Source organism: Artibeus jamaicensis, unplaced genomic scaffold, assembly GCF_021234435.1.
Source record: "Artibeus jamaicensis isolate MK-2021 breed Jamaican fruit bat unplaced genomic scaffold, CSHL_Jam_final contig_387, whole genome shotgun sequence".
NCBI classification, from domain to species: Eukaryota; Metazoa; Chordata; class Mammalia; order Chiroptera; family Phyllostomidae; genus Artibeus; species Artibeus jamaicensis.
Window position 1 is genome coordinate 7,973,216 of NW_026521812.1, and position 20,999 is coordinate 7,994,214.

Genomic DNA, 20,999 nt, shown 5'->3' on the forward strand with positions numbered 1-20,999 from the left:
CAGTACTTCTTCCAGTCTTGGTAGAGTGGTCTGATATTGTAAGTGTACTCTGTAGAGCTCAGTGGCATGGCCTCCTTTGTTACTTGAGCTGAGCATTCCAGGTGCACCCCCTATTTGCGTTATGCCCACCCCCTATTTAGTTGAGCCTTGATTGCTGTTGGCACGGCAGTGGGAAGGATTTACCCCAGGCTGATTGTCTCTGAGGACTGGTTGTGAATACAGTGGGGGGTTTGTTGTGTGGTGGCCAACACCACGGAGTGAAATGTGCCTCAGTGACACTCGGGTGCCTGATGAGTCCGCTCCTTCAGTGTGTTACTAGTGGAGGTTGTCTTTGAGGTGGTCTGAAACTCTCCACTGAATGTGCTGGCTCTGAGGTCTTCAGGAGGTGCAGGTCAAGATCAGGTGCTGGCTGCATCTTGCCTGGATTCATTGGGAATTAGCTACAGAACAATCCTTACGTGGCTGCTTCTTATGCTGGGCTTGGGGCCAAGGTGTAAACCAAGGCCCCATGAAGGGAAAATACTGAAATGATATTTTCTGGAGCACTTTAAGTTTATGCTCACTAGGTTTCCCTGCAATTTTAAAAAATAAATTATGATATTTCTTTGTAAGAGCACCTTGATAAGAGCATAATACAGGAGCTGAAAAATAATAGTTTTTTTATTACGTTCAGTTCTGGACTGAATCTAAATTTTCCTAAACCTCACATCCTTCGGTATAATGGTTAGTGTTTTACATATTAAGTATCTTTCTCACTAGAAGTTTGCATTAATAAAATATTTTTACTCTTTTAAGTAGTTATATTCTTAATACATTCTAGTTAGGCTCCATCATCATTTCTGTTAAGGAGATATTTGCTATGTGTTGATCACGGTGTAGAAAGGGTTCATCAGTGGCAATAGCCCCTGAGAAGTTTGCTATTAATTTTGGAAAGTTCTGTACATTTTAACACTGCAAAGTTGGAAATGTCAGATTTGTTAATAACGTACAGAGTTATATGATCAATGAAAGGAATTTAAGGAGATTGCCAATTTGAGCTCCGTAAGGGAGAAAAAAAGTAAACAAGCCTTCAAAGCAAAATGAAGGGTAAAAAAGGCCAAAAATGCCTATTGTGTCATTATGAATTGTGTGTGAACTATGAGTTTATGCTGGTGATTTATAACATATAAGCATTGCAGAGTTTCTATGGCCCAGACTTGAGAGGATCTTGAGTATTATATGTATGGTATTATCTCCTGGACATGCACTTGATTTGTTTAACCAGTGGAATCATACTGAATCTAATGGATGTATATCAACATGATTGGAGCAATCATTGCTAGTTTATCATGATTGTGGAGTTTAGTCACTGCTTGTAGGACCACTTAACAGCAGTCACTTTTTTAAAGTCATATAAACAGTTCCTAGGGAGATACTTGATAATATTATAGTTAGAGGACAGTACTGTTGGAGACCTATCTTTGTTTCTGTTATTCTCCAGGTGTGTAGTTCGATCCTATTCTGTGTGTGTAAGGTGTTTCTGTTTATCTCATGAATATTACTGAGATCTTGAAAATCTCTCTCAGTAGATTGAAAAATCTGAAAGTCAAACTTTTTAAATTACTAAACATTTCCTCATTTCTTCCATAAAAGAAGGCTGCTGTGCCTTTGGGTGGAGGTGGGGCAACACCTGTGCTTGATTGTTAGTCAGAGTTACTTGCCCAACTGTTACTTGTTTTGGATAAAACTATTTTCATTTTATGTTCTACAGTACACCCCAGAATAAAGCTTTACAAAGTTAGTATGAAAAGTGAAATTCTACAATTTCTCAATGTTTGTGTTCTCCCATTGGGCCTTAAGTTAACATTTATGAAAACATTAAAGTACAATTTCCAGTTGCTCTCAGGGCAATGAGAGCACTATCGGAATGGAGGTCACTTGCCTCATGCAGGCTTTTTGGGTGAAATTTAAAAGGCATGTTTTGTTGGATGAATATCCTGGGGTGATTGTTTTTCCTAAGAGGAAGTTGACTTAATTGCATGCCAGCAGTCAGGAAAGTATTTTCATGCTCTTTCTTTACTCACTATTGGTCAGTATTGCTCTTCACAATTGACCAAGTGTGTTTTAGTGATTTTCAAGAAAATAACAGCTGACTTGGCAGCCCTGGACATGCATAGATTATCCTAGAGAACAGTGGTATGATTCAGTATTAGACTTTGCTACAGTATTGGGCACCACTAACTCCACTAGAGCTATCTTAAATTAATGTAGGCTCAGGAGATTTACAGAAATATGTCATTTAAATAATTTTTATATTTAATATTTGAATATAGATGATTAAACTCCTTGTGTCCAAAACCAGTAATCTCAGCATTTGAGGTGATGGTACCATCCTCATTTGCTTTTTTATTTCTGGACCACAGTTTCTTTTGTCATTTTTGTATGGGTCATGAAGTTACTTGGACAGACAGAAAAGAAATATAATTCCATTTTCTCAATCACCCTGTTTTTCCTCTTTTTTTCTGTCTTCAAGTTCAGTTGCTCATTTATTTTCTTTTAGCCCTCTCGCTTGGATTCTTTTCTTCATTTCTCTATCTTGAATACTCTACCTACTATCAATTCCTTTTGCTACCCCCCTTTGTTTGACATATGCCTTGTAATACAGATGGTGTTTTCAAAAAACAAGCAGACAGATTGATTTTTGGTTTAGATAATACTTGTAAATAAGAAAAAAGTTTTTACTTTGATAGTTTCCATTTCTGTAATTCTCCACAACACTGCTTTCAAGCAGTAATTTTATTGTATCTAAGACACTTACCTTTTCTAAGCCTCAGATATTTGTCTCCAAAATACTAGAGGAGAGTTGGATGGTTGGGGTAGGTAGTGTCAGAGTTAGGTAGCATAATCAGGTTTCTGACTTCAGACCTGAATTTTTAACCATTTCATAGATAAGAATATAATTTTATTTGGACAACAATGGAAAAATGCCATTTCTTCCTTTTGAAGCTTTTATAAAATATCTATGATTATAATTTAGAACTTTCATTGCTGAATAAAGAGTGCAGTTTCCTTGGTTGGCCATGAAACCGTTCCTGTAGCCTGATCACTCCTGAGTCTGAGAACTCAGTTGAGAAATCTTGCCCAGCCCAAGTTTGTTTCTAATTGGTCATTACCATTTTCTTTTTCAGTTGTAGTTGTTGACTCTATTTATTATAAAGTTCGAGTCCGAATAAAGCATAATTCTTCTAATATATTAATATAGATTTTTGGTTCTTTCAGACATACTACAACAACTGAGTAAAATATTTTAACTTTAGGAACATCCATTTATATGGAGATACGGAAGCACCATACACATTCTCTATTGACCTTATGTCCTTGTCTTCTGTTACTAAGAGTTAAAGTACACCTAGACAATAGGCTGGAATTGTTAGTCTGGTATTTAGCCTTTTTGCTGTCTCCAGAGGCTCAGGTTGTACTGTCTTCTCTTGCTCTTTCCAATCTTCATTCCTTTGAAAAGACAGGTGATGACTTACAAAATTAGCTGTAGGACACAGACTCTCTTGCCTTCATAATATAAGAGAATGATTATTCTCTTTCAAGTTGCTTTTTATTTTAGCAGCTGCTTCTCAAGACATTTCAGTATCACATCAGAGAAAAGGTGTGCAGGTTGGGGAGCCATGGGGAAGAGTGATGCAGTTTCAGAAATGGAAGAAGAAATCATAGATCTTAAACTTACATCTGTGAGTCCTTTACTGTTGTCGGTGAAGTTTTCTCTGTATGTGTGTTTCCAGAGAGTGTTCTATATTTACATTGAGTTTTAAAGAAAGAAAGAACTTTCTGGAAAAGAGGGTTGGAAAGGAATAGGGAGGGCTTTAATTGGTGTGGCTCAGTGGATTGGGCACTATCCCAGAAACTGGAAGGTCACAGGCTCAATTCCTGATCAGGGCACCTGCCTGGGTTGCAGGCCAGGTGCCCGATTGGGAGGATGTGAGAGGCAGCCATTCAGTGTTTCTCTGGTACATTGATGTTTCTCTCCCTCTTTCATCCTCCCTATCCTCTCTCTAAATGTAAATAGAGAAAAAATAAAGAAAGGAAGAGAAAGGAAAGAGCTGGGAGGGAGGGTTGTTGACACACTGGAACGAATGGTGTTAGGTAGAGTTGTAAAGGCTTGAGGGAGGTTGTGGGGAAAGTTTGGAAACCATTAAGTGTACTAATTTTTAACAATGTCATCTCAATTTTAGCTTTGGAATGTTTTTATACATTTTCCAGCTAGATTCTCACTACTATTTAATAGAGAAAAGAATGACTATGTCTAAAAAAAAGCAAATACTAAGAACCTACTCAATCAGCATGCTGTAACACTTAAAGACAAGCTCATTTAGTCTTGACAGCAGACTTAATGAAAATTTTAGTGGTCAGAGTAAGGACCACATAGATTCATGCTTCTGCTTTCTATGATGTTGCAGGGGAACAATAGCATAATGTTTGGCCCAGTTCCTAAATCTTACTTAACATGTAGCAGTTAAGCTCCCTGAGGAGGCTGGTGCTCCAAGAAGAAGTATTGTTCTAATTTTACCTGAAATGTATTCTCTGAAAATTTAAGAAGTTGTTCTCTAAAATCAAGACTTTTTAAATTTTCAAATATAAGTTGGCTCTCTAGAACAAATACAAAGATTTACTCAGGGAATATGAGAAATTTTAGTCCTGCAGAATGTCAGTAACACAGATTTATATTTTTCTAAAGCAAAGGGAAGAATATTTTAGGAAGCATGGTATGTTGGAAATAGAACACTGTGCGGATGCATGTTCAGTCCTTTTGAATTGGAGCTTGAGGGACAAGTTTACTTTTTCCAATCTGACATTTTATAATGGGTGCTGCATTCTGTCTTTTAGGAGCAAATGGCATGGTGTACAGGGTGAACTCCTTTAGAAGGGAAGCATTATCTTAGAGATAATAGAAAGTAAAAGTTTCAGGAATTAATAATAGAGCATGCAAAAATGTGAGGGCACCTATTTCAACCTTATGCAGATAATGGAGTCACTGGGGGAGCTGTCAAGATTGAGAACATTTTTAGTCCTTTCAGATTTCACAGCTTTTTAGTCTCTCTGAAAAAAACAATATTGTTATTATTTCTATAATTACATACTTTTGATTTCCTTCAGTTGAGTTCACCAGGAGTTTACAGGTGCAAAAATCTGTTCGATGCTAGAGGAAAATGCTGTCTCTGATCTTCAAATGCTTGTGCTAGTCTGGCAGGTGCACAGATGGGTGTGCTGTGTTTGGCACATTGGAGATCATTATAGAAGTGCTATGGACATGCAGAGCAGGTAATACAAATAGGGAGTAGTTGTCCTATTTAGTTTTAATGATCATGCTGTTCCATGCTGAATATTCCAGACATTGGTCTAGGTTTTTTGATGAACAAGATAGATGAAATCTAGACTTTCACTGGAGTTTTTCAATCAAGTAAACAAATAAATTAAAATCAGTTTGAGGCAAGTGCTATGAAGGAATTAACAAAGAAGGACATGTTAGAAAGAACCTTAGGAGGAACTTCTTTAGTTAAAGCACCAAGGGATGCTTCACTAATAGATAACATTAGAGCCAAGACCTGAATGATGAAAATGAACCAGCTGAGTAAAGAGCATTCCAAACAGGGGGAAATCCAGTAAAAATGCAGAGGCAGGTGTGAGTTTGGGTTTTCAAAGGGCAGAAGGAAGCCTACTATATCTGAGAAAGGGAAGAAAATGCTAGAAGATAATGAGAAAGTCCAGGTTTTATTGAACCTGGTAGGCTAGGAAGAGATTGCATTTTATTTTCATTGCAGTGTTGGGGTGAGAGAAAATTAATTGTATGTTTTAAAAGCAATCTGGCTGTCTGTAGAAAACTATTTTAGGGCTGCTAATGTGGAAATTATGAAACCTGTTAGAAGCTTATTCTGGTTGTCCTGAGAGGTGACAGGAGCTTGATAAAACTAGTGAAGATGAAGAGAAGAGGACAAATTAAGGAGATAGTTTAGAATTAGATATTACAAGAGAAGTGGGAGGGAAGGGGGAAAGCACATTGATTCCTAAGTTCTTAGTTTTAGTACCTTGGTAAATTATGTTGTCACCTGATTGGATGAAGAATAAAGGGGTTAGAGGAAAAAACTTAAAGAAAGGAAATGAGAAGTTGAAAGATATAAAAAATAAAAAAGAGAAAGATCAGTGGCATTGGTGTAACAGAAATGCTTAAACAGTAAAAACAATAAAAAATTTAACCTGGATGAGCAGGGATCCAAATCATGATTTTAGTTGTCATTAGTCAACCAAAGAAACAGGTGTGTGTATACATGTGCATGTATGAATGTGTGAATGCATACGTGTACCTATCCTATTCTGTTTCTTTGATGAACTCTAAATAATACACTCTGTAAATTTATACTGGTGTAAAAGTATTCAGCTTTTTCTATTTTCATTCTCCACATATCTAGTATCCCAGTAAAAACTTTTGTTTTATGGAGTATATTTTTATATACTGCAAAGACTGTATGAGGGAAATAGACTCAATAGAAATGAAAGCACTCATAATTTTCTTCTTAGCGCATGAAGATGAAAAGAATTGTGTATATTATAATATAGTGTCTCCATGTGTAGTCCGGGACCACTGTGGGTCCCCACGACCCTTCTGGGATTCTTGAGGTCAAAGCTATTATCATAAAAAGCCGAAGATAAAGTTTTTTCTGTTTTCTCTCATTTTCTTGTACGCTTATACTAGAATTTCCCAGAGGCTACACAACGTATTGTATCACATTAGATTGGATGAAGAACACAAATGAGAATCTAGGTATCTTAAAGAGATTTGCAAATCTCTTGTTGTTTTGATATTTTCTGATAACTTATTTTACAAGTTGGTACTGCTTGAACAGTTATATGTTGTTACATTCTAAGAGCTATTCTATTTTCCTCTTACTCATTCAGCCATTTGATTACCCAACTGAAACTAGCAAGATTTATTGAACTTCTCTATACAAGGCCTTTGCTAGGTGCTGTGCCAATTATCAATTCATGTTTTTGCTGCTCAAAATCTGCTCTTTGTTACCTGCCCTGTGATAGTGGAGCTTGATTCTTTCAGCATTTCTTCTCTGTAGCTTTCACAGTGTTAAGCTTTGTCAGTACAGGGTGCTGAAGGGGCATCTTCGTAGGAAGGAGCTTCTACTGGTTGGGTTATGCTTCTATTTTAGTTTCCTCTTGCTGGTACGGCAGAGCTGAAAGTTGCCCGGTGACGTGCCCGGTGCCTGCAGTCCCCCAGTGAGCTTGCAGCTGCAGCTCTGGTCCCTATATATATGATTTAAATCATATATAGGTGGACCCACAGCAAGGTGGGTCCACAGCAAGGTGGACCCCTATAAACCCTATATAGGGTCCCTATATATATAATTTAAAGTGTGTAAAAAAGCAGTGCATAATTAAAAGCCAGAACCATAAAGGCAGAAATTATCATCAAAGGCATTAAATAGGGAAAGCCCGAAATGGGCTGGAGCTGAGGAAGAATTGTGGGTAAAAATTGGCTAGGGCTTTAGATGAGGGGAGACTTCTTTCCAAGAACAGGCACCCAACTGGAGAAGAAAATGGGAATGCTGTGTACAGAGACACTGAGGGTTCTGTCGGGTTGGAGAAGGTGGTTTGTAAGGAGCAGGGGTGCGAGGTAAAGTGGTAAAATTACTTTGTGACCAAATTATGGAGGGTTGTCAGTACTAAGACAGAAACAGGGGGATTTCTCTTCATTTAGTTTATAGGGCACATTCTACACATTCTGAATAAGAACTGGCACTAAGCCCTGGATGGTGTAGCTCAGTGGATTGAGCATGGGCTGTGAACCAAAGGGTTGCCAGTTCGATTCCTAGTCAGGGCACATGCCTGGGTTGCGGTCCAGGTCGTCCCCAGTGGGGGAGCTGTGAGAGGCAACCACACACTGGTGTGTTTCTCTTCCTTTCTTTCTCCTTTTCTTCCCCTCTCTCTCTAAAATAAACTAATAAAATATTTTTAAAAACCGGCAATAAAAATATGTTGGTGTTGATCTATAGATGTGTGTGTGTGTGTGTGTGTGTGTGTGTGTGTATGCATGTATATATGTGTATATATATATATATATAAAGACACATACACATAAATAAAAGGAATTTTCAGATGAAGTATGGCAACTTATTTTATATTCATTATTTTTTTGTCATTAATTCTTTTTCTGGCTTAAAGATAAAAATTTTATTAAGATATACAGTTCATAGGACATTATTCATCTAGATCTTAGACTGGTGTTTATGAACATGGGCCTTGTCTCTGGCTATTTTTTTATAATAAAATTGTAATTAGTCTAAGTACTCTCTGCTTCTCTCTCTTTTTAAATTAATTACAGTATGAAGTTTCTGATTTTTGTATATTTTTTGTTGTTGAAAGAAAGCCAGGATGCTCTTAATCTGCAGAAAGCAAATTAGATTTACTTTTAAAGGCAAAATACTTGTCTTTATTTTCTAAGTATTTGTCATTATTTATTTGATCCTCTTGTAAAATAGTATTCATGTATTTTCTCTTTTTATAAAATTACAAATCCATTGTATAATCAGGTAGAACATTTGGCGAATGTACATGAACAAAAATAAGAAAACACAGAAGACTATCACAGCTCCCTTATAATACAACTGACATTTTGCTATATATTCTTTGTATTTCTTCAGTTATACATGCATGTGAATGTGAATATAACCCAAAACAGATACATCCTGCTTCTATAAGTTGGATTGGGATCCAGGATACCCAATTTAAAAAAAAGAGAGTATAAGTTATCCAAAAATATACATGGCCAATTTATTTGTTAGTGTGACATCTATAAGAATCAAGAAGAAAGACAGAAAAGGAATTCCAGGTCACGAAAGAAGATGAGAACTGGGAAAAATGAAGCAGAAGTAATATGTGTAACTTATCTCTGTACTAAGATTAGTCCGTACTGGGCCTGGTTGTGTTGTCCTATGAAGTCTTCCCACAAGCTCTGAATCATGGCACCCCCAAAAGGGCACTGGTCAGATTAAAAATTTTTATTTCTTCTACAGTAGAAGTCCTCTTATCTTCCGTGATTTGAGTAAGTTTTGGCAGGTTAATTGGACTAATTAGATCAGCAGTCAATGAACATGTAGTGTTGTGGGTAAAAGTTACCATGTTTTGGAGAGAAAATCCAGAGGGTTGATTAATTCTACAAAATGATTAGAAAGATGGGCCCAAATGCAGCCTAGTAACACAGGGTTCTGTAACGCTACACCTATTACATTTAGGTTAAATTTATATCCTAGGGAGAAAATATTGTATAATAAAATTGGTGTCCTACTTCAAATGTGATAAATATATACCCATTTTTCCATATGGATCTTTGTTAAAATGCACAGTAACATGAAAAACACTTTATCTGGAGATGACCTTGGGCTAATACAGGCAGCTAATGTTCAGGTATCATTTTTGTGCTTAGCACTTTATGATTTACCTGCAGAACAGACTACGTTTGAGGGTGGCACTGTGAGGTATTATGAGGGTAAGCCTCTGTAGTTTTGTGCCTTCCCATGATAAATAGCCAATAAATATTTACTAAATCAAAGGAAGTAAAGTAGATTAGTTATTGCCAAATGCGGTTTCTGGCAGCTATAGAGCAACGTGGGGACTATTGCAGAATTAGGCCTAATGGCCCCAGGGTACAGCTGACAGCTTCATGGGTGAGGTGCTGGACTGGTGAGTCTGTTCTGTATCAGATTCTCAGTCTAGAGGTTTTGACATTCTAGATTTCAGTCCTCAAAATTACACTGCAAAGCATCCTTTTTTCCCTTACCTGAAGTTTAGCATGGCTAGTATACTGTGAAAGGTCACACAGCTTTTATGACTGATAATCTTGGCATTGGAAAGAAATTATTTCAGTGTCTGTACCCTGAGTCCATTTTCCTATGTCGTGTTATAGATACGGAAAAGGATAGCTGCACACTGGATGTAAACCAGGCCTATTGGGTACTGCTTTGTTCAATATTAAAAGACGCTTGCTTAGTAATACTAGATATCTTTTAGAGTGGGATCTGGATTTAATCCAGGCCCTACCTGTTTGACCATGTAAATAATCAAAGGGTATTTGGCTTTGAAGTTACGAATAATTTCTCAATTTTCTACTTTTTGAAATAGGAATAAAAACAGGTTCTTGCGGAGAGCAAATGTGTTAATACATGTTATGTGCTTTGAACAATGTCTGTCACCTATAGTAATTTAGTTTATTTACAGGTTTGATATCTTTTTATGCCTCTGTTCTGAAAGACATAGTTCTGAGTTCAATTTAACACTCAGAATAGATTGATACTGTTTTTAGTGTTCTTTCTATTATATACTCCTTTTTGCTTATATATTTATTTAACTTTATTACACGTAATGTCATTTCAGGTTCCTATATGATAGTGGACTCTTCAAATCATGACCCCGGAGAAAAAGCCAGACTTCAGCTGCCTACCATGAAGGAGAATGACACTCACTGTATTGATTTCAGTTACCTGTTATATAGCCAGAAAGGGTTGAACCCTGGCACCTTGAACATACTAGTTAGGGTAAATAAGGGACCTCTTGCTAATCCAATTTGGAATGTGACTGGATTCACCGGTAGAGATTGGCTTCGGGCTGAGCTAGCAGTGAGCACCTTTTGGCCTAATGAATATCAGGTAATCATGCTTTCTTTTCTGGTTAACGCTTCGATGTCATCGAATCTCACTGTGTATTGTAATACGTAGAGGTAAACATTAGCCACACAGGAATGTGAGATACTCTAACTCCCCACAACCCTGCCCTTGAGCAAATGTTTAAATACCTTGGCATATAATTTTCAAAAAGAGAGAAAAATAATTTTTCATATAGAGAAAAAATAGTTTAGGTACAGAATTTGTTGGTTGTTTGGCAGAAAGCTACTTCCTTATTGACAGATATATTTCTGTTCTGGGTCTCTGTTCAGGAAGAAATAGCGTTTCTGATTGCAGTGCAGTATTTGCAAGTGATTGGTTTACTCAGTTCTTGAAAATAACATTTGGAAAATAAATATGAAATAGTGTTTCATAAAATGTTATTTAAGAAAGAGGCATTTTGAATAATTTTTGTTAGTTACATGAAGTATAAAATGGAGCAAACAAAAAAAGAAGAAAAGCTATTTTTGGACATCCCCACCACCACCAAATGCTTGATATAATTACATTTAAGTCAGGCAATAAGTAGTGTTAATACCTAGCTTATATTTTGTGTGACTGAGTTTATGTGGTTTAACAAAAAAGTTCATTTAACATATCAAAGAGTTATTCAGTAATCCTCACTATGTATGAGATTCAGTTCCTGGAAACAAAGTTACCTCTTTTTAAAGTTCACTTTTGTGTTAGAATTTGTAATTTAATTTATATGACTTCTTATTTGTAGCTTATTAGAGAGCCTAATTAGAATGTGGCTGTACAATAGTGTATTTTATATGCAATGAGTAATGTATAAATTAAGAACAGTTTTATTTCTGTTATTAAAAAATTTAACTCTTTCTTCAGGTTATATTAGTCTTTACTTCCAAGGAAGGGAAAGATTCAATGCATTGTTTTAATTGCTTTAATCTGAGTTGATTCTCTATTTGTTAAAAGCCTTTCACTTCGTAGATACCATTTCACAGGTAAAGCCCTCCAGTCAGGGTTATGTGTCATTGAGAGTTCAGTGGGTTTTCATTAGGTAACAGTTGATTCCATTATTCCAGAATAGAAAGATGTTTTTATTCCGTCTGGGAGAGCCATCTGCTTTGGGGGGTCCAAAGCTTTGGAAGGGCTGTGTGCATGGTAGCTGGATTGGTGAAAGTGAGTGGAACTAATGCTCAAATACTGCAGGAAAGCTCAGTGGGCACATCTCTGAGAACAGTGGGTTCATGACTGCCGTTGCACTGTCAGTCATACTGACGTCACAGGGAATCTGTCATTGGAGCTTAGCACTAAAAAGAAAAGCCCCACGATTCAGCAAAATAAAACTGTCAATGTATTCAGACTCCTTAACCTTACAAATCCATGTTTTACAAATCTAATTACAAAGCAAAATGGTTAAAAATTTGGGTTCCCGAGTCGTATTGCTTATATGGAACCCTATTTGCTCTTTGCTGCCTGTGTAGATGAGGAATCAAACTGTTACACCTCAAAATAAAACATAGAAGTAGAGTTTGATAAACCCAACAAATAATATGTTTGCTACTATACTTCTGTTCCTTGGTGGCAAAGAAATGATACACATTGATCACTTCTTCCTTATTTTTCCTAAGCTCTTATCTTTGAACCATTGATAGTAATAACTTTTAAAAATTTTTTTAAAAATTTATTTTCAGGGAGAGGGAAAGAGAGGGAGAAACATCAGTCTTTGCCTCTTGCACACCCCCAGCTGGAGACCTGGCCTGCAGCCCAGGCACGTGTGCTGACAGGGAACCATGCTGCCAGCCTTTTAGTTCACAGGCCACTGCTCAATCCACTGAGCCACCCAGTCAGGGCGACATTAATAACTTTTTTGATGGCACAGATTCTGCAGTATTAATGTTAAGTTATAGTACCTAGAACTGGATGGGCGCTTCTTTGTTCAGTCCCACTGGCAGGACTAAGCCCTCTAGTTTACATGGATCTACAGTATGATTAATAAGCAAGCAGTGAAAGAAGTTTCTGGGAGAGTTTCAGCCTGGCCAGTAAGATCTTTCTGCAGATCTCTTGTCAGGGAACAAGATAATGAAACAAAAGAACCCATGGGTTAATGTCTCTTTGTTGCTGATTGAAATTTGAGCCATAGATCACTTTTTAAGTGATTGCTTTGCTTCCACATATTTTTACTTAACTTGCAAAACTTAACAATCAATGAAAACAAATAGCAGAGCAGAACATTTTTCATGTGCGTAGTGCTCCGTAAATTATTTGGTTGATGTTTTCATCGATTCTGTCATTTAGATACATACTTGTACCTGTATGTCAGTTATTAGAAATAGGCAGCTCGACATAAACTGTAATTAATGTAGCCTTTTTCCTATTAGGAAATAGCATGAAACACTTTCGACCGTTGCTTAATGAAGAATCTTTATGGATTTAAAAAAATTAAAATATTCCCATCGCAGTGTGTCATGTTAGCTGTTTATTTATTTTAATTCTTAAGAAAAATTGGATAATTAAAGTTTTTTCCCAGACTCTAGGTTAAGTAAAAATTATTCTCCTTTTTTCCATTGTTTAGTCAATTTCTCTTCTCCAGAGAATTTACACTCTCCAAACTTATTAAACATTTTTAATACTCTGATTTTTTAATTTTTATTTTTTGTATTTCTAGAGGGGCAGCCTATATTTTCTTTGCTTGAGCCATTCCTTATCTGACCACTCCTCTAATCAACCTCCTCTCACACAAATTTTACAGCAATAAAACTGTCAAAAAGAAAATAGTCCCAGAGTGCCACTACTTTTAATTAACTTGGACTAATTTTTGTGTAGAGTATACTCCTGGAAGTGGGGGGATCCCCTCATTTTGCATGACAGAGCTCCTAGTTCACATACACCTGCTGTTCTCTTTTCCATTTTTCTGTTGAACTAAGAATCTGAAACAGCTCTAGTGTATCAGTGCTGCCACTCGTGCGTCCCAGTGAGTCTGTCTTCCCAGAGGCCTGAACGGGAGACTAACATGGTAGTTTAATTACTTATGATGGGCATTATTCAATAATGAGGAGATACTAGTTTTTAACCCTAAGAAATTTAACCTCTGACTTCAAAAAAATCATATACGTAAAATGGTGAAATAAAAGCAAAAATGATTTTCTAAATAATGAATTTGGTTGCCTGGCAGATCAGGATGAGGCTCATGAACTTTGGGGCTTGTCTTCTGGGGTGAATTTTGACTCTTATTTCTCAGCCCTGCAGAATTGGACATAGTCTTTGATCTCTTTGACTGTAGTTTCCTCCTCCGAAAATGGAAAATAACAGTAGTTTCTACTCATTGGATTATAATATCACATGAATATATATGTATGTGTGTGTGTATGTATATATATATATATATATATATATATATATATATATATATATATGTGCTGAGAATTTTCTTCTGTTTCGAAATCATGCAATTTAAAAAACAAGACTTTATTATTTTTTTGAGCAGTTTCAGGTTCACAGCAAAACTGAAAGTACAGAGATTTACCATCTGCTCCCCACCCCCACACATGCAGAGCCTCCCCTATAATGTGCGTCTGCCACCAGGGTGGCTGGTATACTCAACTGATGAACCTATATTGACATCAGAATCACTCAGAGTCCATAGTTAATTTTAAGGTTCACTCCTGGTGTTGTACATTCTAAGAGACTGACAAATGTATGACTTGTGTTCATCATTATAGTTTCATTCAGTTTTTCCACTGCCCAGAAAACCCTCTGTGCTCCACCTATCCTTCCCTCCCTCTTCATGCTGTTCTTCCCATTTTTTTTCTTTTTAATTTTAACATACTTGGCACCTTATTAGCATAAGGTCAAACTATGCTAAACCCCTGAGGATACAGGCAAAGTCCCTCTTCTCATAACCTTATATTCTGGGTTGGCCCTGTAGGAGATCATAATGTAAATCAGATGTGTGGGGGTCTAGCCTTAAGGAGCCTGGTCCAGATGGGAAATGTGAAACATAAATAGATTAACTTTGAAATAGTATAGCAATTGTTAAGTGACTTAAGAGAGGTATAAAATGTAGCGGGGGAAATGAAAACAAAGTGTAGATTTGTTTCCAAAGTAATTTGAGGTAGAAATAGGACTAGAATTCTTGCCTCTTGATTCTTCTGTTTTGATTACTATGCTTCCCACTGTACCACTTTGGTTTTCTTAAACCACAGTTATTTGGAGCTAACACTTTCTGCAGTGAAACAAAAACAGGGAATGTAAATTTTGCGAAGTAAGCACTGCAGTGAAACACTAATATTTGGAGCTGTTTCTCACCTGTGTCTTCAAAACAAGAGATGTCTCTTTTTTTCAGTATAGGAATTAGAAAAAGTATCATATTATAGTTGCTTTATTTGCCATGGTCACAAGGTGCTAGTTTTTGCCTAGTTGTCTAGGCTTCAAATAAGTGCTGTAACATTTAAAATTGATTAATAAGTAGAAGTGAAAAGGAAAAAAAAACATTATGAGGCATTATCTCGGTGTTAAATTTCAGTGGAAGATCAGCACTCTTCTGAAAGTGTAATTTTCTCCTCTCTGGAAATCTGACCTGTCTTGTATTTATAAAACTAAGTTCTGCTTTGGGATTAAACCCATTAGTTTCTTACTGAACAGTGAGGGTGTTACCAAATGAGGCAGCAGACGTAACTTCTAGAACTATTAGTGAAAACCTAATCTGCAGTTTTCCATTAACTGGGTGCACATCATTAATCACAAAAATGATGCGTGATGAAAACCACAGGGGTTTGGCCAGAGATTAGAAAGTGATAATACAGCAGAATGTGGGTGGGTTTTTTTTGTTTCATTTTTAAACCTCTGAATTCACTGAGAAACAAACACTGAACTTTAGCAACCCGTTTTCTTAACATTTTTAATTGGTTTGAAAAAAAAAACTGTAAGAACTGTATAGGCACGGGATTTTCTGTTTTTGTTTCCTTTTTAAAGGTTTATGTTAACATGCACTGCACTGATATTTTGGCAGTGGGATGATTTTTACACTCCAGAGATACTGCTGGCTTGGAATCTAAGAAGACTGGGACTTAAATCAAGGGACTGTTTAGCTAAAATTAAAAAAATCTGTAAAAGATTGATCCTTGGAGATAGGAGCTGAAGTAAGAACATGCTCATGAACCATCCGTGCAAAATGTGAGGAAAAGTGGGTATCACTCCGGTGCCATAGCTCTTCGAACTCTTCAGTTTCCACAGGTCGTCACTCAGCCATGCCGAGCCCCAGTGAAGGAAGGAGGCTCACTCTGCTTTCCATTCTTAAATGGGTTAGACTGCGAGGGGCCATAACCAAATAGTAAAGACTGGGCGGCTTAGACAAGAGAACTTTATTTCGCTCGGACTGGAAAGCCCAAACATCAGGAGGGTGACCTTTCTGGTTTCTGGCAAGAGGTCTCTTCCTGGCTTGCAGATGGCCCCTTCCCACTGTGTCCTCACTTGGTGTGGTCACATAAACTCTGGAGTCTCTTGTTCCTCTTATAAGGGAAGGGCACCAGGCCTATCAGATTAGCATCCCATCTTTACGACCTCATTTAACTTTACCTCCCAAAGGTCCTGTCTCCAAATATCGTTTCATTGGGGATTAGGGTTTCAACACATGAGTTTTTCTTTTTTGTGGGGGAGACAGGGAGGATACAATGGAGTCATCGACACTAGGTATAGCTGATTGCTGTAACCTCTTCATTTATAAACATTATAAATGACGCTGGCTCATTATGTTGTATAACACTGTTACAGATTTTATTAATTTTTTTTTCAATAGTCATTCTTCCCCCTTCCTCATTGGCCGGAGTCCCGCCCACGTCGCTTACTTTCACAGCTTCCTTTGCAGATGAAGGTGGCCGTGTGACACAGGTCTGGCCAGAGAGTTACGGGGCGGAAAGATGTTCCTCCCAGATAAAAAGACAGGGCATGGTGTTACCTGAGATTATGCTGCTTGGAGCTACTGCAGCGACCATGTAACTGTGAGGTAGGAGATAACAAACTTCAGGGCGACAGAAGAAAGTATGGAAGGAGAAGTATCCAGGGTCTTACTCTCAGGTCAAATAATAAAAAATAATAATAATAAACAAATTTTAAACCACTTTTACATGGGTATTTTCTGTACAGCCAAAAGCATCCTACAGTACCATGTTGCATCTGTTTTGAACTTTCGAGTCATCATACTTATCACCACATCATTTACAGATGAAACACGTGAGACACACGGGGAAATTAAAAGTATTCGTATCTATCTTTGAATGAAACAGTTCATGGTTTTCAGCTCAGGTGTAGAGAAAAGATACTTGAAACTATCAATAGGTCTGTCAGACAATAGATCAGTGACTGAAGGAAGCAGAAAGAAAGGAAGGAAAGGTCACCTGCCAGGAGTCTACCACGTGTAAGACACTGAGCTGGACACGTCACGTTTGTTGCCTTGTCTGGCTTTAATAGTTGCTGCATTTCACCGTGTATAATGTGCACCCATGCTTTTAAGTGTCACCCACATGTAGTGCACATCCTTAGTTCTACCCATGTATAATGCCCATTCTTGTTTTCTCCCAAAAGTTTTGAGCCAAAATGCATGTATTATACATGGCAAAATGTGGAAATCAAGTGTGTGGGTGAAAAAAGGGCTCTGTAATAAATCTAACTGAAAGTAACTTCAGAGGGTGATTTGATCATAAATTCCTAACAGGGTAGTCATGCCTCAGGCCCGTAACTTTTGTAAAAGTTTATCTTGGCCTTAAGCAAGCCTTGTCCATTATTTTGTCCATCTAGGTTATCATACCTTTGAAATGCTTCCTTTTCAGACCCCTTGGAAGCCTGACCATCCTCTAGGGCACATAATTTTGTTACTGTATTTTGTCATGTATTATGTGCAATTTTTTGCCCAAATTTTTGAGGGAAAAATAAGGATGTGTGTTAATACATGGGTAGTACTAATTCTGTATCTATATAAATGTTTGTAATTCTTTTATTTATGCTTATGCACTAAAAGTATAACTCTAGAAAGCTGTAACAATATCCAGTGCAAATTCATACCCTGGAATACAGTAATTCATTTTGTTTGTAAATACAAATATAAAAAATTGCATTAAAAATTATAACAAATGATTTTTTACCTGAAGGTTTGGGCCAAAATTATGGGTGCACATTATACACGAGAGTGCATTATACATGGCAAAATATGATAATTACCATGTAATCTGATCTCTGCCTTGTTTTTTCCTCCCTTCTTGTAATCTTCTTTACATTCCCTCTGTGATACTAAATGTATAAAGCAAATTGCAGAACTGTCATTTCTGGGGAGTTTTTGAGATCTTGTGTCCTGGTATTGTCAGTTTTTTAATAAACTCACAAAATACCTGTATAGTCCTGAACATTTCTAAGTTGAATTGTTAAGTGAAAGTTTCTTATCTGTTGCATGGACTAAGTTGCTGACAATTTTGTGGCCCATATTACTCCCCTTTCTCTTCTTTAGTGATTTGATCTGGCTGTTCCATGTTTGGACTTTCGCCATATGAGTGACTTCTGAAGTTAGTCACAACTAGATAGGCTGATTTTAGTTATGGCAACCTTCATTCCCTAGCACGGACCCTTGGCTTCATTTTTATTCTGGCAAAATGCTTGTCATTAGGGAAGCAGCCTCTTGCTGCTGATTTTTCATCTTAATGATTCCCTAGTTGTTTCATTTAAAGTACTCCAAAAGGATTTGGGAAAACTCCCAGGTTGTTATAGTCATCACTTTCTTAAAACATAACCATGCGAGGGTGACTTCTCTCTGGTTCCTGATGGTGATTTGCTTTTTTTTTTTTTATAAAGCATCAGCTTAACTTTTCTGTTAGAGTCCATTTGCATTGATTCACTGATAAAATTTATAGTTTGTAAATGAATGTAAAGAAATGAAGAGGAGGGTCTTTCTAGTGAACACGATAATCATTGCAAGTATATGACAGCAGTCTCTTGTTTTCTACTAAGTCACACCTGTTTTTATTTAGTGTAGCAACAGCTGCTAAGTGCCCTTTACTCATTCTTTTGAGAAATACATCTATAAAATGAATTCATTTTCCTTTTAATAGCAGTTAAAAATTCATGACTGGTAAGGAGACTTAGGTAGTGTTTTTCTCTTAAGAGGTTGTTTTGTCCAAGGAGGCTAGGGAATAGGCCTGATCCGAGAGTAGCAGAAGAAATTTGCTTGCTCACTCACTTTCATTCGGCCTCCTGTGTTGAACCTGAGTTAATGCACTTCTGATTCCTTGTTTCCTGTATCTTTTTTTTTTAATTACTTTTTTTTAAAAATTTTATTTATTTATCTTTAGAGGGGAAGGGAAGGAGAGAGGGAGAGAAACATCAATGTATGGTTGCCTTTTGTGCGTCCCCTGCTGGGAACTGGCCTGCAGGGAACCGGCCTGCAACCCCGGTCTGTGCCCTGACTGGGATTCGAACTGCGATTGTCTGGTTCGCAGGCCCGCGCTCAATCCACTGAGCTACACCAGCCAGGGCCTCCTGTATCTTTGTAGAAGTTATTTCACATTCCTTTAACAGGCTGATTTTCATGTATTAAGATTAGAAAAAAGTGCATTTTACTGGGGCAGAGTTTATAGTCAAATACAAAAAAATGAAAGAACCCTGCCCAGCTGGTGTAGCTCAGTGGACTGAGTGTGGGCCTGAGAACCACACGACCGTGGTGCGATTCCCAGTCAGGGCACATGCCTGGGTTGCAGGCCAGTTCCCAGCAGGGGACACATGAGAGGCAACCATACATTGATATTTCTCTCCCTCTCTACTTCCCTTCCCTTCTAAAGATAACTAAATTAAAATCTTAAAAAATGAAAGAATTCCTTTCTTACCAGTTTAATGATGTTTCTGACAATGCTGTGCCATTTATTAGTACAATACCATGTCATATAAGAAAAATATAGATAATAATTAAAAATCAATTTTCTCAGTTATTTTGTCCATTGACTTGGATAGTTAATTAGAATTGGTCTTTTTTGGAGTTCTTTTGAGTTTCTGTACCTTGAATTTCGGTGTGACCTCTGTGTTCATTTCCATTTTAAAGACTAATTTTTTTTTTCATTTTAGGCTGCCTGTGGTTGGTATGTGGACAAAATATTGGGTCTTCATGGGCAAAACAACACTGAGTGACATTTTTTATGTAAATCTTAACTTTTATGCTGTGGTAATTTGTTTCAATACTTAGAACAATTTATATGAGTAATAAAAGGATGTAATTATCTATTTTAGTTTTTTAATTGAGGGGATGTAGTAAACAAAATATAAGGGAGATGTCGAACAAATGTGTAGTCTATAACTATTTTACTATTTCTTTAGATAATATTGTATGTAATCTAATTCTGTTGTTAGTAATACAAAGGAAAACAAACTTTGAACACTGAAAATAAAATACCCACTTATCTCATCTAGAAGACAATTTATGGTTAATTTTATCTGTCATACTTTTCAAAAGCTTTTAAAAAATGTTTGTATTTATTTATTTTTAGAGAGGGAGTGGGAGGGAGAAAGAGAGGGCGAGAAACATCAGTGTGTAGTTGCCTCTCTTGTGCCCCCTACAGGGGGCCTGGCCTGCAACCCAGGTGTGTTCCCTGACTGGGAATCAAGCCAGTGACCTTTTGGTTCACAGGCCAACACTTAATCCACTGAGCTACACGAGCCAGTGCTCAAAAGATGTTTCTAAAACCTGTTATAAAACTTGCTGCTACATCTTATTTCTGCATTTAGTTATATAAATAACTATTGTACACACCTCTGGAATTCCCTGATGAGATTTGTATTCTCAATATTCTTTGAATGATCTTTTAAAAAATAATTTTCTTCAGCTTTCTGTAAACAGTAAATTTATTTTATGTTAAAAAATAAGGTCTATAGTCACAAATTTATATCAAGTAATAATTCAATAAAGTAATAAAGAGTGGAAAACTTTCAGCACCTAGGGATCAAAATTTGTTTCAAACTTAAACATCTTTAGATCCAGGTGTTCTGCAACAACAGCACTAATGTAATGCTTGTAAATAGACACAGCATCTCTTGGGTTAATTTTTATTAAAAGTCATTTGTGGCTTGTTTGTGAACTTCAGTAATGTAGGCCTACATGGGGATGAAGTCAGGGTGACCCGTAAATGCCAGGGTAAATGTCTTTTTGCTGTTTGTTTTCTTTCATGTTTTAAATTCCTTCTATTTGTTTTTAACCCCCTCTGTTTTTGGCAGGGCATTGGTAAGCAGAACAATAGACATATAACCTAGTGACTTTATTACATTGGGTACTGTGACATGCTGCATGAGAGAGGT

The 20,999-nt window shown here is 37.0% G+C and overlaps 1 protein-coding gene across 1 annotated transcript in view; it reads left to right on the forward strand.

Moving 5' to 3' along the window:
* The window catches only part of PTPRK (protein tyrosine phosphatase receptor type K), a 498,469-nt gene that overhangs the window by 179,329 nt on the left and 298,141 nt on the right, over positions 1-20,999 (forward strand). Inside the window, exon 3 of the mRNA XM_053664761.1 lies at positions 10,426-10,697. Coding sequence (XP_053520736.1) covers positions 10,426-10,697 — 272 coding nt within the window. The remainder of the gene's footprint in view (positions 1-10,425; positions 10,698-20,999) is intronic.